A 25,089-nucleotide genomic window follows, 5' to 3' on the forward strand; every position below is an offset into this window, starting at 1 on the left:
GTGGCAATCTCATACTTAGAGAGTCAGAATTAGTTTTTAGTCATTTTCCACTTTGGACTTTGCTATTGACTGTAACTGCCACTGCTTTTGTCTCTATAGAGATGAAAAAAAGCTGCAGAGCTGTCATTTTTTTGGCAACTGAAATGAACTTTGTTTACCACAGAAGGAAAAACAAAACTCAATGTTTGACGCACTTCTTGCACATTTGATCAATTCTGCTTGGTATGAGATGTCCAGCATGCACACCACGCAGATTGTTTACAGGCATTGATCAAACCAGCTGACAGTGCAAAATGTAGCCACAGGAAGGGCTGTAATTTTGGCTTTATTTATTTATTTATTTATTTTTGTCTAAGAGAAAAAAATTAGAAGAAATAGCCTCATCTGTCTGCTAGCTTTAAAAACAGGAAGAAGAGCCGCTAAAGTTCCTAGATTTTTTTGGGCTGTCTTTTTTTGTTCAGAGATGATCAGTGTGACTCAGTCATTCCTGCTGCCAAACAGTGAGAATTCATAATGCCTGACAGTTGCCCCTGTAAGTAGTTCCTAGGGAACAAATATTTTAACCTGAGGAATTCCTTTTCGTCCTTTCAGATTTATAAATTGGCAAGGCTTCTTGTTGGAAAGTGAGTGGAGGCTAGCCAAAGCATCTCTGTTTTTCTTTTCATGGAACTTGGCTTTTAAGGATCGGGATGTACATGGAGTTATGTATCCCTCTGAGTTTAAGATATTTATGTCCCTTATTTAGATTGTAGTCTCTCTTATCTTGAGCTATATAATGTTTCAAGTTGAAGAGCCTCACTTTCCTTATACCGGCAGCAGGTTCAAGAACTTTGCTGAAGTATAAAACTGGCACATAAAAACTCCATCAGGTCCAAAATGTTTGAATAAAGTTCAAAATATAAACATCTGTGCTCATTAGCATGCTTTCTTCTCACTGAGGAATGAAGTGGATCATTCCAAACAATAAATAATCACCTTCATCCCTCTCCTTTCTTCTTCCAACAATTTTCCATCTCATGCCATTAGAATTACTGCCTTCTTAAAGATGATACAGCACTGCTCGGGTGCTGCAAAATTCACCGATCAAAGCAGGAAAACAAAAGGGCCAGTTATCACAGGGGAGCAAACTGGATATTAGGACTGGTGGGTTGTGCAGCAGCAACTGCTGTGCTGCCATTCAGGTTTTTCATTAATAGCAAGTAGCAAGTTGCGACCTGTAATCAAAGTGAGTGATACATTGCAGAGATTTTTCTTTGTTGTATGCAATCTGTTGAAACACTGGCGCATAACTTGAACAGGTCAGGGGGAACCCTGTGGCAGTACTTGCCTGTACAGCTTTAGGTATAAATAAACGTTATGTTCTGTACATTCATGGTATGTGTCAAACTGAAAAAGAGGGAGCAGATGGAGCTGCCTCATTCATGAAGTTTGTAGAAGTGAAGCTGAACTTTCTGTAGTGATCAATGATCTCCAGTGTATGCAAGTATCCCAGTTTCCCTTACAGTTTTATCATAGAATCATAGAATGTCCTGAGTTGAAAAGGACCACAGTGATCATCTAGTTTCAGCCCCCCTGCTATGTGCAGAGTTGCCAACCACGTTGTAGTTAGCCTATTACTTATTTCAACATGAGTTTATAACACTTCAGCCATAGTCCCTTTAGAGTTGGTCACGCTTTTTGTTCATATACTTAACTATCTGACACTGCATTCGGAATTGTTGCTATGGTCATGTCTTCCCTTTTTATGTCTGTCCTTGCTCTACTCAGTATCTGTCAAAAGAAACTGTACCTATGCTAGCAAAGAGAAAGCTCTGACAAAGGCAGGAGGAGACACGCAGGTTAGGAGACTGATTACTGTGTTACATCAAGCCGTGTGAAACCTTAGCCCAGCAGCCAGGTGAGTGTGGTGCCTTCCAGCTCCAGAACTCCAAAATCCAAGGATACAATGCTGACACTCTATCTGCCACCGCTTTGCTAACTCAGGAAACAGAAAAGCTCTTGGCACACATGAAGTACTCCTGGAGGCTCCTCAACTGGGCAACCCTTCTCTGCAGGATTTCTGCACTGTTTTCCCTGCCAGGCAGCTTTGTTGTGTTGAAGATACACTTCAGGCTTCAATCTGAAAAAATAGGGCCTAATGGTTTTAAACACTACTGAACAAATCTTCCTTTTCTTCTGTCTCACTTCCTTTTTTTTTTTTTTTTTTTTTTTTTTTTTTTTTTTTTTTTTTTTTCCATTTTCCACCCCTTGTATTTGTCTTTCTCCTCTGTTTTCTTCTAAGTTCTGCAAAAGCACTGTCATCTGAGGGAGCAACTGACCACAGGGCATCTGTTTGTACACAAATAATATTTTACTATGGCAACCTCGTTTTTTTTCATTACACAGTTCTCTGGATAATGAAGTTGCTTTTGAACAGATGGGCATTCTCCTGTTTCTTCTGCATCTGGTATCTCAAAACTGTGTGCAGTTTGGGCACCACAGTATAAGTAGGACACAGAACTATTAGAGAGCACCCAAAGGAGTTCTACTAGGGGTCTAGGGGACAAGATGCATGAGAAGAGTCTGATTTGTTCAGCGCAGACCAGAGGCTGAGGGGAGGCCTCATGGCAGCTTACAGCTCCTGGTAAGGGGAGCTCTGCTCTTTGGTGACAGTGTTGCATGCAATCAATCCCATCGTCTATGTCACTGATAAGGATATAAGAAAACACTGTCCCAAGATGGGCCCCTGAGAGAGACCACACATCACAAGTTTCCACCTGCACATATAGTCATTGACCACAACTCTGACTGCAACCATCCAACCAATTGCTTACTGACAGAACTGACCACCCTTCAAATCCATCTCTCTTCAGTTTAGGAACCATGACAAATGGCCTTACAGAAATCCAGGTGGTTGATATCTGTTGTCTCTTCCCTTGTCAAAAATACACTTGTATTGAAATTAATACTTAGAATATAGTTTTGCAGGGAGACTCTTTTATACCTTTACATACATTTGAGTCTACAACTTCATATACAGCATAAAGACTTTGTTTTAATCTGGACATGACCATCAATAATTTGACACTTACAGTACAACTGTGATTGAAGCATTTATTACTGTTCTTATGCATATGCTAATATGTGAGTATCATTCAATAACATATCTGAATCTTAAAGGAGTTCACTGACATATCTCATCATAGAAGTTGTTTGGTGCTTGCAGAATATAGATCAGAAGACTTATTTGGAATCTTGCTGAATTATTTAAAAAACAGACTTCACTTTCTGTCACTGTTGTCTGACCCCAGCCAGGGCTGAGTGCAGGAAAAGATGAAAAGTTGGATAAGAGCTGTTGTGTCAGGATTAGAGAAAATTTTGCTTCTATGCATTTCCAAACAGGGAGGTTGGATTTAATGATCTCTGGAGATCCCTTCCAACCCCTACAATTCTGAGATTCTGTGGATTAAGTATCAGTCAGTGTATGACTTTCAATCATTTATCTGAAAGCGAAGCCACTTTAAAATACGTGCTTGGAATCACACATAGAACAACAATACATATCAAATCCTGTCTCAGAGAAATTTTCACTGAGGTGAATGGGTACGGCACTGGAAGGGAGGTTTTAAGAATACGATATCTGTTTATTCCCTTACTACCTGCATCGTCTTTGGGAATCCCATCAGATTTTCCATTCTTCATGCTCCTGTCTTAAAGTCAGTAAAAAAATATCACGCTTACCTCAAAGCTATTCACTTCACTGGCCTCTAGTATAGGGAGCTCTTTATCCTAACAGTGACTAAGTGTTGTCTAACAGCGTCCAAGTGTTTGTACACACACACAAAAACAAAACAAAACAAACAAACAAACACAAAAAAAAACAACGAATAAGTGGAAGAAATAACAGACAATGAAACTGCTAATGAATGTTTTGTATGGAAGATCATTTTCCATTTTGGGGAAGTCGGGCTATTTGTGATGGTAGGTTTTCCATTGTGCATACCAGTAAATTTTTAAATAGCTTAATCAGCTTGTACAGCAACAACAGTGCAGCTCAAACTAACATTTCTAAATTCTATTATGGAGAAGCCAGGTTTAGAGCAGGGTGATAACAAGATTTGTTTGGCCTGAAGGGAACTATGCAGTCTGGACCACATGGTCTTTTCAATCAAGACTCATCTAGTTTGAGTCTGAGTTGGCAATTATTTTTGATGTTACTCTCTGGTTTTGTCCATGAACCAAAATATCGTTTAATATGGAATATGGAATAATAGTATCTTCTTCTTCTCTTCAGGTTCATTTCATATTTGCTTATCTTTAGTAGAGCTTCTCCTTAGTGGAGTTCCTCCTTAGTAGAGCTCCTCTTTAGTGGAGTTCCTCCACAAAAGGCCTTTTATTTGCTTTATGAGTCCAAGTCTTTTGTTTTATCTTCTGCCTACAGATGATGCAGCCTGGGTTTAAGTGAGGAAACTCCTTTAAATCTGTGCATGTAGAAAGAATACTTTTCATCGGGATTATCTGCATTTGCCATATGCATAAAGTTGTCCATCTCTCTTTGCCTTCCTTATGTCCTGCTCTGCAAGGTTATGCTTCTGAGGCTGTGAACCTACTATCTTCCTTTTCTCAGCAAGTGGGGTCACAAGTCTTATGGCACGAGGATAGAGAAGGGATTCTCTGGCACAGATCAAGCATGGGCATCATCTTCATACTCCTCCACCTGCCCATTTATGTAATGGTGGCTGGCACTGTGTGTTGACTGAAAAGGATAGAACTGGCAGTTGAAAGCAATGACCAATGCCTTCTTCCTTCAGCAACTGGATAGGCTAGCAGGCCATTGACAAGGCTCATAGCCAATGTTTAGGTATCTTACAGTCCAGTCATCCCTGTAGTTTAAAAAAGCACATGTAAATCAGGCCTCACAGCTGTTATAAAACAGTAATTAGCTGTAACACTGAGCTTCTATGCTCAGTTTATTTCTTCAGCATCTGTGTGGTTTTTCCACAGAGGAAGTTGCACTTTGCTGGTGCCAGCAGAGTTTTTACGAACAGAAACAAATCATTGGGATTTAGTTTGTTTAATAACTTCACATGCAGATGTCGTTCTTATCTGTTTCTTTTGCTCCTGGTCTCTGCATGAGATTTTTAAAGTATTAACCACTGGAAGCAACAGGGAAGAGTGTCCATCCTGAATGAAGACAAAATATGCGGGGACAATGTGCCACGATTATGTAATTTGTTAATACTAAGTTAAGTTGTAGCAGGCTGCTCAGAGCAGAGCCCTCCAAAACTTTCCACATAACCAGTTCAACAGAGTGGGAAAAAAATAAAATAAAATAAAATAAAATAAAATAAAATAAAATAAAATAAAATAAAATAAAATAAAATAAAATAAAATAAAATAAAATAAAATAAAATAAATTCTTCTCTAAGCTACTCTAAAAAGCACACAGATGTGTCTGCTATGCTAACATGCATGTGTAGCTCATGCTATAGATGGCAGTGGTAGGAGCTTTCCCCACTCCTTCAGTTTGTCAATTGCACTTTGCCACGAATAGAGCAACATGATAGCAGCCGGAAAAAAAAATGCAGATAAAACCATCAGGACATTTTTTCAGTCATCTCCTTAGCAACACAAAAGAGGGGTCCTTAATCACTTTGCTTTATCTTTGTAGTTTAGTATCTCCATAGAGAAGCAGGACTGTAATCATTTTCTGCTTGATTTATGACATAGTTCAGCCCACAGGGTCTAACCATGGCTGAAATGCTAGGAAAAATGTGTGCATTGTACATGAGGGTTGCAGTAAGCCAGATATTAACACTGAACTGGACACATCTGTGCACCTCCGTTAATGTCTCCTGTAATGTAGTACAGCTGTGTTCTCAGATACACAGAGTAGACTTGTACCTTACTCTGTGAGAAGCCCAGTGAAAATCAATAGAAATATCTCTGAAGTATGAGATACTTCCAGGGAAGGGAGAAAGCAGCAGCCAGAGAAACCAGCTTGCAAGGCAGAATGGAAGCAATTTGAGTTGTGAAGTACTGGACACAGTAGCCACAAGACACTGCAGGTACATCAACTCATAGTTATATGGTTTAATTGTGGTCACATAATCAGATTAGGGGACCTCAGCTCAAACTACTGGCATTTTTTATACTAGAGATAAATACAAAATAAAGTATATGACAGGCTCTCTGCTTACTTTGACTAGTGAAGTGTCATACACAGTTATAGCACCAGTGAACTTAAAAGGCATATTAATAACATTAACATGTGTATATGTGAGGAGACTAAAATGTGAACGCTGAACTGTGATACAAGACCTCATTTCCTTGTCCAGTCCCAACTCAGAACAGCGCTGGTGTCCAATGTCTGAGAACAAGTGGAAAGTCTGGATGTGCCTGGGCATGCAGTGAGACCTTTTTATGAAGTATATTTTCCAGGATTTCAAAACAAGCCCTGGAGAGTATCTGTAGCATGGAGTGCTGAAAATATGGAAAATCTCTGAATAACTGCTTCTCTGCTGTGAATCTGGATGTACAAACAAAGTTACATTAAAGCAAGGCAGATTGAGGCCCGTTGATCAAATTTGTTCTGATTATTAAACTCAGTTAATAATCAGGTTTACTGGGAGATGTAATTGGCCTTCTGCCTCATCCTGGATCTCTGCATTCCCTTGTCTCAAAAGAAGATAAACACAAATGTGACCTGCCTGTGCTGGCTGGTTGGGAGTGAAGTGGGGAAGTGCAGGTGGAATTAAGCTCCGCCATTTGTAGAGCGGTTCTGTACAACTCAAAACCCTACATGCTAGGAATAACAGCACTGATGTTTGTTCTCACCTGTGACGAACACTGGATAACACATGCAATTATGTTCTCCATAACATGAGGAGGACAATCTAGTTAACAGTAGGAGAGGACAGGGAGGGACTTCAGGAAATCTCAGTTAATCGTATGCTAACTGCTTTTATGAATTCATTTGTAGAGAAAATATTCTGTTCTCATCTGCACATTTATTGTAAGAAAAAGCCCACTAGGCTACTCTGAGGGTTTATATCAGTTTTAGGAATTTGTATGTTATTTTAAATTTGACTGCCTTGAGACTCTTGCCTAGATTTTTACTCTGTTTTGTCTGACACAATTTGGCTTACCAGCAATTCTCCAGCAATTCTCTACTGTCCTCCTCTAATTCCTCTAAAATAATCTGTGAATCTAGTTTTAAAATCATCCCCAAAAGCATCTGACCTAACCGTGCTCTCATTTTTTAACATTTTTTTCTCTCTCAGATCTCTCCACAAAATTGGCATACCCTGTAAATCTGATTGCATTCCCAATATTCATCTCCATTTACATTTCTATGCAACTTTTCCCTTTTCCCTTCATAACTCCCATCCCATCTACACACATCATGGCCATTACATACCCTTCTTGTTACTTCTCAGGCTCCTGAGAGGATGCAGCAGACTGGACTTGCCAAATTAATAATCATTAATTAATAAAACAAGAGCTCTTCTCGTGTCACTCTGCCACTCCTGTTAAGATCAGCACCATCTACAAGACCAGTGATGAAATCAGTCAAGGAGCTCTTCTTGGTGAGCACAGATACAGGTGAGTGAACACTATCACTTGCTAATTTGGGACACAAGCTCTTCAAATTATACTGCATCGTCCACAGTACTTGATTCTGTATGCTTATACCCTGTGTAAAAAAAATAAAAAAAATCTGTGTTTTTCAAATTGAAAACATTCAGCTGATCAGCTGCCTTGGTATTGCAACTGATTAATGTCAGGTGCACATATCTGGCTTCAGAACAATTTGTCTTGCTCATGTTTGGCTCTCTTTGAATCGAGAATAAATCCATTTATTCTAAAAGATTAGGTAGAGGTATTAGCCAGCCATCTGTCCAAAACACTTCACAGCTGATATGTCCTGAAATGAGATTATTTGAGTCTCTGAAGATTTCAGCTATGAGAGTTTGGACCAGGAGAGAAACATAAATCAGAAGTGTGTAAGGCTTTGACTAGATATATCCTAGCTAAAGTCCTCTTACAGAGAAGGCAAGAGATTGCTATTAAAATGAAAGTCTGTATTTGGAAAATTTTTGTACACCACAAGTCAAGTCTGGTAAGTTAGCTATGTCTACAGACTGGGGAGACAAATAATGTAGAATTTCAGTATTTGCAATGTAGCAAATGAAGTGATCCTGATTTCTTTGTTATTCCTTTTTGTTTGTGTGTTACCATAGCAATTAGAAACCATAGTCAAAGATCAGTACCTCTATTAAACTGCGCCCTGTGCAAAAACAGAAGAAAAAAAATCTTCTCTTTTCCCACAGGCTTTCTGCCTCAGGAAAGGGAGTGTGGATAAGCAGAACCAGAGAGGTGATAAATGTACTGAAACAACCTTGCATGACTTATGCTGGTCTCAGGACACCCACTTCTTGTCAATCTTTTGTCGGTCACATAGAAAATAAAACAAGCAAAACAACCACCCAGGAACAAAAATCATATTTTAAGAACAAACCTGAAGAACAAAGAAGAAACCATGTGGGTGATTGTTGAGAGCTTCTTAGATGTGAGAGGTCTGAAGTGGGCAGAAGCTGATATCAGTGTTGAGGAAAAGCCAGCCTGGGAGAAGGAAACTGTGAAAGGCTTTAAAAGTGAAAATATTTCACTTTCAGCTTATGCTTAACAGCAGGAGAGGGGAGAGCTGACGGAGACGTGGGAAGGGAGCTGTGCCCTGGTCTGAGTTCACGGACTGACCATTGGTGTACCACTTGGAGCAGCTGTGACAGAACGAAAAGACACACTCCCTCTCAGCTGACCAACTGGTATTACAGGAAACTTGCAGCAGCAGTACTGGAACAAAGGAAGAAAAATGTAAGCAAAATAATTTTAGGAAGAAGCAAGACATTTCCATGCTGCTCCCTTACTTCTAGCAGGAAGTTCCTGCAGACATCACTCAAGAGCTGCTTTTAATCAGTTGCTGCATTACAGTGAAACCTAATGGCATACAGTGTGTCAGTTTGGGTTTTTTTTTCCTTCAGTGATAGGAAAATACTTTGGTAATCGCATGTGACGCATCACCATATGCAACTGGCAGCTATAGCAGAGTAGAAGTCTAAAAAGCCTAAAGAAACACGATAATTCTGCTAAAAGAGAAAAATAAATTTGGTTGCCAGATTTCTTTTTGGATTTGCCATATTTCTGATCAAACAACTGTTTTACCATAGTCCTATAGCATTTATTCTGATGATAAGACAGTTGGGAAAGGCTGGAAGATGCTGCCTTTTGTTCTGTTGCTGTTGTTTGGTTTTGTTTTTAGACTATAACATCCTTGCCTTTAAGTCTCCACAAACTACAATGGAAATGGCAAGGCAGAACAGGAAATGTGACAGCTGCAAATGCTGGATAAGTTTCTGTACAGGCACTATTAAACTCTTGAGGAGCTTCCCAGATGCACCTTCAGGCCTACCTCTTCCCATACTACTTTCTCAGACTAATTTACAGAAGGCAAAGTCGTGGAATAAGGACTTTACGCAGCCTACTATGAACTGTATTAAAAAATAAATTCAACTAAGGTGTAGGGGTAGGAGCAGGTAGAAGTTATAGAAAAGGGGGGAACAGCCTGAAAACAAAGTTAAGAATCCTGTAGGAGGAACAGAGCCCTGAAAATAAAAAGGAAGGAAGGAAGGAAGGAAGGAAGGAAGGAAGGAAGGAAGGAAGGAAGGAAGGAAGGAAGGAAGGAAGGAAGGAAGGAAGGAAGGAAGGAAGGAAGGAAGGAAGGAAGGAAGGAAGGAAGGAAGGAAGGAAGGAAGGAAGGAAGGAAGGAAGGAAGGAAGGAAGGAAGGAAGGAAGGAAGGAAGGAAGGAAGGAAGGAAGGAAGGAAGAAGGAAAAAAAAAGTGGACAATTTTGAAGACATTGTTTCTTAATCACTCAGTGTACCTAAGAGGTTATGATGTTCTGCACACAGTAAAAGGAATTGCAGAAATGTTCGTTTTTTAAACAGAATGCAAAGTGAGATTAAAAAAAAAGGAAAAACAACATTATGATCATCTTGTGTATGAAGGGCCAAGTATGCATTTTGGGATGAGTCAAGTCCCTGAGGAAAGACTAGTTTGTTCCTGGAGTTTGATGCAGAACACTCTGCGATAAAATGCTCAAGGAGACTGTGATGTATAAATACACAGCTGAAAGTAAAATAATTGTGGTGACTGTACTGAAAGAAAGGCATAGTTTGAGTTAATAGTGACCAGATCCTGGATCTCATCAAGGTAGCAGGCTTCTTAAAGGGGGAACTCTGACAAGAGAGGAAGCTTTTGAGAGCCTTCACAAGAGGAAGCTTTTGACTGGATAAGAACTAATGGCTTGGAGCTCCATGGCAGGGCTTCAGGTTGGTATGAAGAAAAAATTCTTCTCGGAGAGTGTTGTGATCCAGTGGCACAGGTTGCCCAGGAAAGTGGTGGGGTCACCTTCCCTGGAGGTTTTAAGAAGTGTGTAGATGTGGTACTGAGGGCCTAATGGGCATGGTGGTGATGGGTTGATGGTTGGACTCGTTGATTCTAGTGGTCTTTTCCACTGTTACGATTCTTTGATTCTATTCTCTGATTCAGCAGAGCTCAGAGCAAAACTGTCAGATATTTCTTCTGAGAGAGGCCTGGCAGCTGTCCCTGGGAAAATCAGAGAATGTGCTGGTGGACATTCAGAAGCCATTTGCAGACATATCTGCCTCAGGCTGTCAGGTGGGTTGTTGCTCCTGTAAGAAGTGCTCACTGGGAAATGCAGTTCTGTTGTGGATGCTCAGGTCTGCACATGCACTGCCTCAGCCTGGGATGTGGGCAGGGGGTTTATGACTTGAAGGATCTGAGAGAGTCCAGGTGGATCTTTGACTCCAAGGCAGAGCTGAACGAACAGCTGTATGCGGTCTGTTACAGAGGTGCCATACCACAGCCTAATCTCAGCACAAACAAGGCATGAGCTGTGTGGGGCTGGAGCAATTGTGCATAGCTTTACCAGTGCTGTCAGCACAACTGCCAGGATGCGGTGTTGTGTCAACTCAAGGTGAAACATTCTAGAAAGAGATGGGATTCAAGTGTGTTAATGGGTTATGTAACAGTGATTTAGGAATTTACAGATTCACTGAGTGCAGGCGATATTTTCACTGGCTGCAAGTGACTTTGCTAGAAACCCTTTAAGGCTTATGATGCATGCCTGAATTTGCCAACAGCAACAAAAATAAAGGCTGAGTAGTTGAAACAGCCTGTGTAGGCTGCAGTGCAGGCAACATGTCTCTCACAAAGGCTGGAGGTAGTTCTGTGTGGCTGTTTCTGGTCCTCCTCTGTCACAACCTTCCCGGATGGTCTAATACTGAAGCCAGTGGCTGTACTTAGAAAACCCATTTCCACCAGAAGTAAATTTTCTTATAGGCTGGGGAAACAGTATGTGTTTCCTTGGATAGCAGAATTTTCTTGGGTGGGAAAATGTGTTGCACAACAACTCCTAAAACAAGCGAGAGGGGATGTGTGCAAGCCTTCTGAACCGGAGGGCAGGGGCCCCAGTCTGTGCGGCACAGGGCTGCTCCAGGGTACTCAGGGGTGTAGCAGAGACACGCTGCAAGTCATTTGCTGCGAGCGCAGGTCTGGAGGGCGCGGGGCCTTGTCGGCTCCAGCCTTGAGGGTTATCGAGCCCCGAAGGCCGGAGCCCAGCTGGAGCTGGACAAGGCTTCAGCGCCTCCCTCATCCGGCAGTGAGGGTACCCGGTGAGGCAGGGGCCGTCGAGTGCGTGAGAGACGAGAGCGTAGCAGCCCACGGAGAAGCACAGCGCACAGCACGGGCTGCTCTCGCTGTGCCCAGGCAGGACGAAGGCAGCGTACGAAGGCAACGTGCGCAGGCCGCGGCGCACAGGCCCGCCGTCCTCACGGTGGCCCGCAGCAGGTTGCCCCACGCGGCCGCAGCGCCACTCCCCCCGGAGCCGCCCGCGCCCCCGGGCCGGCTGTGGCCGCTCCCCCCCCCCTCCCCGCCCCTCCCGCGGCCGATGTTCCCTCCCCGTGCCCCGCCGGGGTGCGCGGGGCCGCGCTCTGCCCCCGCTGTAGCCCCGGGCTCAGCGCGGCCGCGCCCCCGCGCTCCCTTCTTCCCTCTCGTTCGCCCGCCCCGCCGCCGCCGCCGCCAGCCCTGGCTGCCCGGCGCAGAAGATGCTGCGGCTCTGCCTGCTCGCCCTGCACGGTAAGCGGGGGCCGCGGGGGAGGCGCTGTCCGGGCGGCGGCGGCACTCAGCCCGCGGTCCCCGCGCACCCTGTAGTGGCCGTGTCCGTGACCGGGCTCGCTTTGTCCCTGCAGCTCTCCGGCTGGCCCGGGCCGCGCCGCTCTCGCCTGGGTCCTGCGCCTTTGAGGACAGCGCCTGTGGCTACGAGTGGGACTACGCGCATCTGCCCTGGGTGCTGCACGGCGAAGGTAAGGGCGCTGCGAGCCCGGGCTGCGGAGCTGTCGAACCTCCCCCGGAGCCCCGGCCACGCTCTGTGTCATCTCACACCGGTGCCTGTCGGTCGCCTCTCGGGCGCTGCTGTCCACCTTTCCCCGCTCAGGTGCCTCCACGCAGGTTTCTTTCCGCAGGATGCCCCAGAAGCCTCCCCCTTTCATTTTCCTTTGGGCAGATCTGCTGTGGGAAATGTATGCTCTTCTTAGAAAAGCACTCATCTGTCATATTCCTGATAAGCAGAATTGCTTTTTCCTAACAATATTCTGGATCCAACTCAAGAAATCCATGTGTTTTCAGTGTAGAAGATCATTTGTGAACGGTATCGTCATGGTATATATCTTCTGTTTTGTGATACCTACAACTCAGATAGAAACATAGGTGTTCACTTTTTATAAGCTGTACTAGACTTTATTAAGACTGACTGCCATTCAAAGGAACAAAATTCGGTAGCAATATGGAAGTTTCCTGTGGCTGTAACTCCCATCTGCCAAGTTTTAGTGTTAGAGTGAATATGAATGGAAGAAAAACGAAAGTACAATGTAGTTATACATGGGCATTTTAAAACTATTATTATTCTTGATTGCATTATGGTCGTAATGTCATTCATACAGTGAAAGTTGTGTTCATGTGATAAAAGGGACTGTGAGCTTCAGAAGCATCTTAGCTCCAAAACAGGCAGCAAGAATAACAACTTGAGTATGGGTACAAAGAGACAAACAGCCTTCATCATTCCTCATCAGTGCACTGTTAAAAATAGGAAGGTGTAATTCATCATGCCACCCGTCACCCAGCTTATAATGAATCTTATAAAGTTTTTAATGAAGCAAGGTAAGCCACCATAACCATTAATTTTCACATTAATTGTTGAGGTTTGGGAGTGCCCAGAACACTAAGAGCAGGCTGGGAGAATGTAATGATTTCTTGTAAAAATGATTTATTCTTCTAATTCATTTGAAGATGCATAGATTCTCCTGTATTTTTGAAGATACTGGTGAAAATCTAGTGACCATTTGCACTCCTTGCTGTGCCCTGTAGCAGGCTGCCAGGCTGGGAAGCAGCACTTCCCCTCTGTGATTTATGGGCAGCACATGGCAGGAGCACTGATTCACTCTCCAGGAACTGTGTGGTGCCAGGAGTTGCATCTGCAGAGATGGGTGAGCAAAGCATTGTGCCCATCCGTGCCATGGTACTTCCAGAAACAGGGAAGTTTTGTCAGATTGGAATCAGCAGCAGTTGGTATTCTTCGGCTCTGCAGAGCAGTATTTTAGATGTAGTTTGCGTCTTGCATGCCAGTGGCTAATACAGCTGCTTAGTTTCTGTTGTGGATCTTGCTTTTTCAGAGATGTGTAACTAAAGTGGGAGGATATGTGTTATACCAGTACCCTCAGTCAGTGTAGTTCTGTCAGCATTTCCATTGTAGCCCTCCCCCCCCCTATTTTTCTTTTCCTGCAGTCTGCAGTTTAGTCAGAGTAAAGTCACTCCATACAAGCACTCTCCATGCAGGTTACAGTCCTTGCAGGAAGTGCATTCACAGGATTGTGAAGCTACGTCTAGTTGACAGTATGTCATCGAAATCTATGTGGCACATGTGCCACAAATCCATCTTCTGTAGATGCTTCTTACTGAGTAAACTGCTTCTGGTGGTAGTACCAAGCTCTGGGATTTGCAGGTCAGTTTGTGTGCACGTGGTAATTTGTTGGTATAACAGAGGAAATTAGGAATGAGAGTGGCAGCCTAACTTGAATTATTCCACGTCTGCATGCACTACTTCAAAATTTGGTACTATTTTAAAATGTTATTTGGAATATAGTTGTACCTGACTTGCAGTGTAAGTTAGTGTGTCTTATAAATCTTTTGGTAGAGTGGTCTTGTGCCAAACCGTCAAGATGATGTAAATATAACTAAAACCCTGTCCAGAAATTTCCACTCCATACTTGAAAGTTTTCTGCCCTGTTGCCAAGGAAGCCAGTATCTTCTGAAGGGCCAGATGCAGATGGGAAGTATAAGGCTGAATTTTACTTCTATTTACAGCTGTGCATTCTCACTTGAAGTGGCAGATTTCTAAGGTTCAGCTGCTTCTTAAAAATAGCTGTGGCTTCTTTTTAATATTCTGGTAGTACTGCAAAAAGAGATATATCATGTGTTTATACTTTTTATAATAGCATTTTTTTTTTTTTTAAAGCTTAAGTTTTTAAGTTTTTTAATTGCCTACAACATTTTAATCTGCAAAAAGACAACCAAAAGAAAACACTCAATACTAGCAAGGGTAGCTGTTCTGATATGCTCAGGAGCGCAGCAGATGAGTCTGTGTCTGTACAGTGGACACAGTAAGCAAGTAAGCTTCAAGTACCTTGGTAGTACAGGTAAACCAACATGTCAGTGTTCTCTAGATTCAGAGGTGTAGGCATTGCTCCTGTTCTAGGATGAATTTTCCTGCATTCATGAGGCCTCTGAAAAGGAAATCTATGTTAAAAAAAAAAGTCTAGATACATTGTAAGACAACAGTCAAGCTCATTGGACTCTATGAACTGATGAGAAACTTAGAAAAAAGATACGTATTCGTCACTACTGTGGTATTTTAAGACAGCTGAGGATCTGAAATAATATGTTATTTAGCGCTAACATTGGTGGGTAAATTTAGCATGAGTTCATGCCCAGTTATTTTGGGGTATACAGCTTTGCAGATGCCATTTTCCACAGGAATGTACTTCTGTGTCAGCATTAGTAATGTGTTGTGAATGAAAGACATAGTTAATTTTTGTACGTAGTGTAAAACTTCATATGATGAGATCTCATTGAATAATCTTGGGGATTTGTGGAAGTAGATCAAATATTATTTCAGGAGGATCATGTCCTTTGTAAATATAGCGATCTTCTTTACTAAGCAGAAGATAATTTACTTTCCTTATACACTAAAGCAAAGAAAGGCACTGCATGTAACAGGCACTTATTCTGAGTAGTGGACCCACCTGAATTGAGAGTAAGAAGCACTGTCTTTAGTCAGTTGCAGTCGTTCTACCTTTTTTGCTTTCCTGTCCAGCACATATCCAACCATAACCTGACACAACAATATTGTAAATGAGCTTCATTAGACACTATAACTACGACATGTCTTTTTTGTGACTCTGGAAAATCTGTTTACATTCCTTGCCAAGAATAGCTGCATGGCATTTTGTGTGCCTGTGTTTGTGGGTATGTTTTATTCTCAATCACTTGTCATTTTAATGGAGACTTCTTGCTTAATAGAGCAAGAAGTGATGTGTGTTTGGGTTGTCAACTCAATTTTGCCCCAGTGAAGTTTGTGTTGCATCTGTTTGCTTGGATTTAAGGGCTAGGTAAGAAATGTGTTTATTACTCCTGCAAACTGTAGGGATTAGCGTTCTTTTATCATAGCAGTGTGCTCTGAAAAGCAGATGTCGAATGTGCCCATGCACTACCAGCTGCAGTGAACATGGAGATATTTTAGTGGCAGTATCAGTAGATTGACTCTATCACCTTTCCTGCTCTGCGCAGTGTTGTCGGACAGCTTTCAGTGTCAGCCTGTGTGGGTCACTGAAAGTGATGCCTCAAATTTATTTTCATGGAAACTGCAACAGATACAAAGAGCACACCAACACTATTTGGTAAATTTGTAGCTACAAACACTATATTTCAACATAGACACCACCATGAGCAATACATTTTCACAAGCAATGAACGAGAGACTGCATGCTGTGCTCATAAAAATCTGTACTGGCAGAGGTGACCCACTGTTTTACAGCTGAAGTGATTGCATTGTTGCTCAGAAAATGTTGCCCATTTAGTCCATCTTTCATTGGCCCAAACAGTTGGAAGTCAAGAGGTACCAGACCTGGACTATATGTGTGGCAGGACAGTTCAGTCGAGACTGGCAATGTAATCTCTGGTCTTCAAATTGGCAGGTAGCTTGGTGTTACTGTGTTGCAAGAGAAAGGTTCCTGTTCTTTGTCCTGTCTCCTGTGGTTTGTGTCTTCAGCTCAGTCAGTGCCATGATACAGCTGTCAGAGCTGGTGGCTTATTTGGGTTGCAGGAAATCCAGAGGGATCACCCCTTTCCTGTCCCAAAAGACAGTGCACATCATTTTACCTATAAAAGACTGTCTTGGGCTTTTACTTTGATGGGGAATTCAGATGTCACCACTCCATGGACTGCTGTTTTGACTTTTGTTCATAGCAGTAACACCATGTCTCATCACCAATACTGATACAATGCAGGAAGCTGTCACCTTCAATTTTATATTGGTTCAACAGATCCTAACTAACAAACTCGCATGTAGTGTTCTTTCTCTTCCTGTGTGAGCATTTGTGCAACCCACTTGATGCAAACTTTCTGATATTCCAGCATTGCTATCTTCATTTCCAACACATTGAGCCTGATCTAATGTTCAGCTCTGCTCACAGTTCCCTGGTTGTAATCTGCCAAGTTGCACAGATGGGGTGATTTAGGCACTCTTAATTTAATGGTGTAATGGCTGTTCATGGCCATCTGGAACATGGCTTGTCTTTCAAGTTGCTGTTGCCACTGCTGAAACACACCACGCATCACTTCACCATGCTCACATCCATTGTTTGGTCTCCATAAATGTTCAGCAAGTGCCAGTAAATGTCAGTGGGTGCCATTTTTTTCACATGGAGTAATTCAGTGACACACCTTTGCTCCATAGCACACTTCCATGTCCAATGCCATTGTCAGACTGCCCCTCTGCTGCCATCTATTACACATCAATGAAATATAATGGAATATTGGTGGGAAGGTTCAACTTCTGCTGCCTTACCACCAACATTCACCATAAAATATGGGCATTACTCTCAGAACAGTCCTTGTAGAATGAGTTATGTGGCACTGAAGTGCTGAAGCTATAGCTGCTAGTTGATGCAGCTGCAATGCATCTGGCTCTTATGTGCTAAATGCGCAATTCTGTGTGTTGCTTTCCTCCTAAAATTCTGGAGCTTTGTGTAACTTAATAACTCATGTCTCAATTGATATATTTTTAGTAACATGCACTTCAGAGTTTTAGAGGAAAGTTTTCTGCAGTGAAAGAAATCCCATCATTAAAATAAAATAGTTTTCATTCAAAAAAGTGATGTAGTAAATCATGGTGTATTTTACAATTGTCTGATTTTCTTCTCTGTAAACTGGGTTTGTATTTTTCTGGACTAGTCCAAGACTCTAATTTTGTGATTTACTCTAAATGGGCATCAGTCAGATAATGGTTTATTTTAAGCAGATTAACAAGCAACACTGAATCATGGCATCACTGGATTGCTGAATTATAGAATTGCTTGGATTGGAAGGGACCTTAAAGACCATTAAGCTCCAAGCCCCCCACTGCGGGCAGGTTTGCCATTCACCACATCAGGCTGTCCATGGCCCCATGCAGTCTGGCCTTGAATGCCTCCACAGATGGGACACCAGCATCTCTGGGCAGCCAGTTCCAATGCCTTACCACTTTCTGAATAAACAGTTCCTCCTAGTATCTAATACAAATCTCCTGTCTTTTAGTTTAAAATCCTTCCTCCATGTTTTGCTGCTATCAGGCTGTGTAAGATGTTGGTCTCATTCCTGTTTCTAAGCTCCCTTTGAATACTGGAAAGAATCAGTGAGATCTTTCCAGAGCCTTCCCTGGACTACCCCAGCTCCCTCATCCTTTCTTTGTACGAGAGGTGCTGCATCCCTCTGGTCATCTTTGAGGCCCTTCTCTAGAACCACTCCAACAGCTCCACATCTGTTTTGTACTTGGGGCCCCATGCTTAGACTCAGTACCTTGATGGTGTCTCACAAGGGCAGAACAGAGAGCGACAGTCACTTCCCTCTCCCTGCTGTGCACCCCTCTTCTGATGCAGACCAGGATGCAGTTGGCCTTACAGGCAGCGAGCACACACTGCTGACTCATGTCCAGCTTTTTGTCCATCAGGACCCCCAAGTCCTTCTCTGCAGGCCTGCTCTCAATGAGTCCTTCTACTAATTTGTACATCTCTGAAATTGTCCGAACTCAAGTGTGACGCTTTGCACTTGGCCTTGTTGAATCTCCTTAGGTTACCACAGGAGAACTTCTCCAGCTTTCCCATGTGCCTCTGGACGGTATCTCTTTCTTCTCTTGTACCAAGTACACCACTCAGATTAGTGTAATCAACAGACTTCCTAATAATACATTCCGTGCCACTGTCTGAATTGTGGATGAGATGTAGAAAGGATCAGTCACAGTACAAACGCCTGGGCGACACCACTCAGCACTGGTCTCCAGCTAGACCTAGAGGTGTTGACTGTAGCTCTCTGACTGTGACCATCCAGCCAGTTCTTAATTCTCGGAAGAATCTAGCCTTCAGATCTGTCCAATTTAGTGATAAGGATGTGGTGCGGAAGTATGTCAAAGGTCTTGAAGAAATCCAAGTAGATGACATCAGTTGCCCTTCCTTTGTCCATCAGCACCATTGCTCCTCAGAGAAGGCTACCACCAGATTGGTCAGGCATGATTTGCTCTTGCTGAAGCCATGCTAGCTATTTTGGATCCCCTCTTGGTCTTTTATTTGCCTTCATATAGCTTCCAGGAGGCTCTGTTCTGTGATCTTCTGAGGTACTAACGTGAGGCTTACTGACTTGTAGTTACCTTGGTCTTTCTTTCTCACTTAGTTAAAAATGGGAGTGATATTTCCCTTTTTCCAGGCACCAGGGACTTCGCCTGACAGACTTCTCAAGTATTGCTGAAAGTGGCTTGGTGACCACATCAGCCACTTCCTTCAGGGCCTTGGGATGCATGTCATCAGGCACCATAAACTTGTCCATGTTCAGTCTCATGTTGCTATCTCTGACTTGTTCTAACTCCACTAACAATAGTGCCAGGAAATGAAAGTTTGCCTTTTGGAACATACTTACGCTACTTGCCATACTTACTATATTTATCATAATTTAAAGTGGTTTGAAAGTGGAACACAATTTCAAGAGACAGAATGCTATCCCAGGACATCAAATAACTCAGGAACAAGGGCAGCAGTGTACAGTACCTCTTGTCTAGATATGGCTTGTGCAGCTGTGCTATTTTACTTAAAACTGACTTATTTTTATCTAAGCTTTGTCCTCTTGAATATTTTGTTATAATATGTGGAGTAATGAAATAGGTGATCCTGTAGTAGTGATCCTATATTTTGCCATTCAGCAAATGCAGAATCTGATATGTACACTCTCTTGCTTGGTTATACATATATACATATATACATATATACATATATATATATATGTACTCTCTCTGCTCCTTTGGCAGATATATTAGTATATCAGTAGTCTCTGTTTTCTTCACATCTACTGGCAGTACTTTCCTGTATATAGCACAGTATAGAATTTTAAAACATATATGTGAAAATAATATAGTATCACTGGTTCTATAGAACCCTCAGATAAGACAAATATTCTTATGTACTCATGGTAACTGTGTAATTGGAAGAAAAATAGTGGGTAATATAGAGGGTTTTGCACAACTTTGTACCTGACCACAGCAGAGCCAAGTTAGCATACCGCATGCTAGCTCATTGGCAAAGTGTACAGCTGATAATTCTGCCCTTCTTTGTGAGTTAATTGGTTTGGGTTTTCCGTAAGTGTACCGTGGGCATTTGTACACTGAGTACCCCAATGTAGAGTGGAGAAGCCATGAGACTGGGTGCATAGTCTGTTTTATCTTGAGATGATAAGTGAAATATTTGTCTTTCTTTCCAAAAATAATTGCATTTTGAGTAACAGCTCTCCTCCACAAGAGGAGAAAGAGGAGAAAAAAAAAGACTAACTCTTCATACATCTCTTCATACACTGAGTGTCCTGTACTTATTTCTCCTTTGCCTCTGATGCCAAGGCTCCTGTGCATTACATTTTACTGCTCAGCTGTGTCTCTTGTGTTTGAGGTAGCTTGCTTTTCTTTTGCAGTTTTCTAGTTCAGACTACCAACAGCTTAATAATGCTACATATCCTACTATGTAGGTTTCAGCTTTGTCCCAGCCTCACCCTTGTCTTGTTGACATAAGTGGAACATCTGACATTGTGCTTGCTTAAGTATAACTTCCTGTTCTTGGCTTCAGAGTAGACATTTATATTGGATTATGTCTTAATTATGGTGATTAGCTCACTTTTTGCTCAGCTTGTGCAAAAAGATGGCCAAGTGCACTTTGCATTCATGGAGGGCTTCATCAGCAGCTGGCTGTGCCTGAGGCTGCTGATAAGTCTTGCTTTTCAATTTGCATTGGAGAACAAACAAATCCTAAGTTATTATCAGTGAATCACTGCATGAAAGATGAGTTTCAAAGCATTCCTCCACCTCCACAGGGTAGAAATGTCTTCAGAAGTGTATTTTCACTTACAGCTGCTAGTGATTCAGCACTTACAGAATCAACACACTATTTTCGTGCATTTTACACACGGCTTCACACGTATGGCTTCACATATGCCAGCTGTGCACCATGGACATGAAAAACTAGCTATGAATCTGCAGCAGTCACTCTGTATAAGACTTCAGCTCATACGGACATATCCTGAGCTAGCTTTTGAGTTATCATGGAATCGTATGTGATGGTTGCATTTATACAACCTGTCCAGAGAGACCAGTGTTACACCTTGTATGAATTGTCAAGATGACTGTGCCCCAAGTCTGTGTGAAAGGCTACAGGATCTGAGCCTGTCTCAGGCAAATACTGAAGAGAGAGTTGACTTTGTGCCTGAAATGAAAACTACTGTGGCTGACTGATGGAAAGGATAGTGACTGAGGTTAGAAGATTAGTTCAGCTTTGTGCTGTTTTGTTCTCCATTAATGGGAATATGTTAATACAAATATATATAGCCAATGTAACTCCAGTCTTCAAAAAGGGCAAGAAGGTCTAGGAAACTACAGGCCAGTCAGCCTCAACTCTGTCCCTGCAAAGGTGATGGAACAACTTGTTCTGTATGCCCACTCCAAGCAGCTGAAAGAGAAGAAGTTTATCAGGAGTAGTCAGTATGGGTTAACCAAGGGGAAATCATGCTGGACCAACCTGGTAGCCTTCTGTGATGTCATAACTGTCTGGGTAGATGGGGGAAGAGCAGTGGATGTCGTGTACCTTGACTTCAGCAAGGTGTCTGACACTGTCTCTCTCAATATCTTTGTTATAAAATGTGACTGAGTTATTTCTAGATCTGAGTCCATGACAGGGGAAAAGTAGCCCAGAGGGAGACAAAAGAGAGGGAATAAACCAAACTACCCTACCTTTTAGCAATGCAGTGAGACTGGTCCTGGTCCATGAGGCAGGGCATGTTCTGGGCTGTGCGCTCTGGGATTGGGGGAGAGGTGGAAAGATTGGGAGATAGCAGATGAGTCTAACAAAAATAATAACGGCAGCAATCTGAGGAGGAACGGTAATTTACTAAATACAACAAAATCGAACAAAATGAGAGGGACAAGAGTGTCCAAAAACACAAAGTCTTACGCTAGCAGACTGAAAGGGAAGCACGTGCTTTTCTTCGCAGCAAACCGAGAGAGCAGCTGGTGTCCTGCCAGGAGCTCCAACTTTCTTCCTCTGTGTGCCAGGTCCTATAGGAATACCATTCCTCCTCTCCCATCTGGGGACCCAAAATGCCCAAAAAAGGCAGTCTGCTGAACCAGAACACTGACTCTTTTAACTCCCACTGTTTTACATGATGTTCTGATGTGGAATACCGACAACAAAAATCACAAAACCACAACATAAAACTTAGAAAGTGAGGTGGACTAAGGACTGTCTGACTGGCAGAGCTCAGAGGGTTGTCATCCATGGTGCAGAATCTGGTTGGAGGCCTGTAACCAGTGCAGTTGCTCTGTGGTGAGTGCTGGTGCTGGTTCAGCATCTTCACCCATGACTGGATGAAGGGATAGACTAATCTCAGCAAGTTTGCTGATGATATAAAGCTGGGAGGAGTGGCTGGCACACTGGAAGGCAGTGCTACCATTCAACAAGTCCTGGACATACTGGAGAGTTGGGTCCATAGGAACCTGATGAGCTTTAACAAGAGCAAGTTTAGAGTTTTGCATCTTGGGAGGAATGACTGCATGCATCAGAACAGATTAGCGGGTGACCTGGAGATGAGCTTTGTGGAGAAGGACCTGGGTGTCCTAGTGGACAACAAGTTGACCATGAATCAGCAGTGTGCCCTTGTGGCCAAGAAGGCTAATGGTATCCTGGGGTGCATTAAAACAAGCATGGCTAGCAGGTTGAGGGAGATAATCCTTCCTTTTACTCTTCTGCCCTGGTGAGGCCACATTTAGACTACTATGTCCAGTCTGGGCTCCCCAGTTCAGAAAAACGGGGATCTCCTAGACGGAGCCCAGCAGAAGGCCACAAAGGTGATAAAGCCCTCCTTATGAGGAAGGGCTGAGTGACCTGGGTCTATTCAGCCTCAGTAAAAAAAGACTGAGGGCAGAACTGGGTAATGTTTACAAATAATCTACAGGGAGCTGGGTGGCAAATGGATGAGGTCAGGCTCTTCTTAATGGTGTGTAGTGATTTGACAAGGAGGAATGGCCTAAAACTTATATGTGGAAGAACGTCTTCACTTCTTTAAGAGTGACAGAGCACTGGAACAGTTTGCACAGAGAGGTTGTAGAGTCTCCTTCTGTGGGGAGATTCAAGACCTGTCTGGATGCCTACCCATGCAACCTATCATAGGGTATCTGCCTTAGCAGCGATGTGGGATTTGGTGACCTCTTGAGGTCCCTTTCAATCCCTGTGATCCTGTAATATATTTTCAGCTTCTTTTATACACAGGATGGATGTGGACCTTATTGTTAAAGTTGGCTAAAATACTTCTATAAACCTGCAATATCATGTGCTGAAAACAGATAGAAATGTCTTCAATTTTATGGAAAATGAAAGATTTAAAGGATTTGAACTGAAGTTTCTTTCTAGCAATTTCAGGGTACATGCGTTGCATGAATTTTTATGTACAGGCAATGAATGAAACTGCTGACAGACAGTCTAAACCACTTTGTGGTCATTGAGCTTATTGCTCTGCGTAGGTAATAATCCTGAAAAAGGAGATCCAGCTGTTTGCCAGTTTGTTTTTCTGAGGGAAGTGGAAGAATGACTGTCTATTTCCACAATAAATTGTGGAGCATGGGTCAAGATGTGTACTGACTGCAGAAAAAAAGTTCATGCTTACATGGAAGGGTGACCACAGATATCTAAGAAGCATATTTGCTAGTAAAAATAATCTTATTTATTCGCTTTGTATATCAGGCTCTGTGCAGAGTTGTGGCAGAATCAGCCTGAAAATGTCCTTATATAGGATGTTATGAATCATAGAATCACAAAATCCTTATTGTTGGAAGGAACTTTTAAAGATCCTTCTGTGAACCCAGACATCCATAGCTCTATCAGGCTGCTCAGAGCCTGGACCCTCTTGGCTATGAATGTCTCCAAGAATGAGACTGCATCTCTGGACATCCTGTTCCAGTGTCTCACCACCCTCACTGTAAAAAGCATTTTCCTTATATTCAACCTACATCTCCCTTCTTTAAATCTGAAACCATTCCTCCTTATCCTATCATGACAAACCCTGCTAAAAAATTGTCATAGTTTTATGATTTTTGATTATCAGTATTCCACATCATAACATCACGTAGTACACTGGGAATTAACGAGTTAATGCTCCAGCTCTGGTAACCTGTCCCAGAAGAGAAGAACTACATCTCCTAGAGGACTGTTTGCTCTTCTGTTACCATTTCCACTCAGAGGGAAAGATAAAAACCATTCACAGATCATGAGACATCCCTTTTGGATCTTCTGGCTCATCTCTGTTGCAGGTGCCATATTGCCTCAGCTTACTTAGAGTAAGGCCTCCAGTTTTCAGACACTCTCATTTTATTTGATTTATTAGCTTCAATTGTATTATACTGTATTATAGTGTGATATCTTGCATTCTAATATCTTTCTAGTAAATTAGCTTTCCTCCTCAGATCATTGCCACTGTTCTGTTTTTAGGCTTGTCTCCCTACCCCTTCCTGTTTTTCCCCTTTCCCTTTTCCCCGGATGTAGGTTCGTGTGTCCCTCCCACCCCATTAGTCATGGAACCAGGCTGAACCAGTCCATAAACCATTGACAAGAATCTGTCCCCTGCTTTCCTGTAGCTCCCTTTTAGATACTGAAAGGCTGCTATTAAGTCTCCCTGGAGCCTTTTCTTCTCCAGTCTGAACAGCCCCAGCTCTCTCATCCTGTCCTAGCAGGAGGGCTGATCCATCCCCTGAAGCATTTTTGTGGCCCTCCTCTGGATGCACTCCAACAGGTCTGTGTCTCTCTTGTACTGAGGACTCTACACCTGGACACAGTAATCCAGGTGAGGCCTCACCAGTACAGAGAAGAGTACCTCACCTCTCTCAATCTGCTGGCCATGCATCTTTTGATGCAGCTGAGGACACTGTTGGCTTTCTGGGCTGTGAGGGCACATTGCTGACTCATGTTCAGCTTTCCATCCACCGATACCTCCAAGTCGTTTTCAGCAGGGCCGTCCTCACCCCACATGTAAGACATTGCACTTAGTTTTGTTGAATGTTATGAAGTTCACTGATGCCCTCTGCTCAGGCTATCTAGTCTGTCTGAATGGCATGTTGACCACACCACGCAGCTTGGTATCATC

General features: G+C 42.7%; 1 protein-coding gene across 1 annotated transcript in view; it reads left to right on the forward strand.

Moving 5' to 3' along the window:
• Positions 1 to 12,040: 12,040 nt before the first annotated feature.
• The window catches only part of MAMDC2 (MAM domain containing 2), a 64,567-nt gene continuing 51,518 nt past the window's right edge, over positions 12,041 to 25,089 (forward strand). Inside the window, exons 1-2 of the mRNA XM_072359524.1 lie at positions 12,041 to 12,198; positions 12,312 to 12,425. Coding sequence (XP_072215625.1) covers positions 12,168 to 12,198; positions 12,312 to 12,425 — 145 coding nt within the window. The 5' untranslated portion in view covers positions 12,041 to 12,167. The remainder of the gene's footprint in view (positions 12,199 to 12,311; positions 12,426 to 25,089) is intronic.

Source organism: Excalfactoria chinensis, chromosome Z (genome assembly GCF_039878825.1).
Source record: "Excalfactoria chinensis isolate bCotChi1 chromosome Z, bCotChi1.hap2, whole genome shotgun sequence".
NCBI classification, from domain to species: domain Eukaryota; kingdom Metazoa; phylum Chordata; class Aves; order Galliformes; family Phasianidae; genus Excalfactoria; species Excalfactoria chinensis.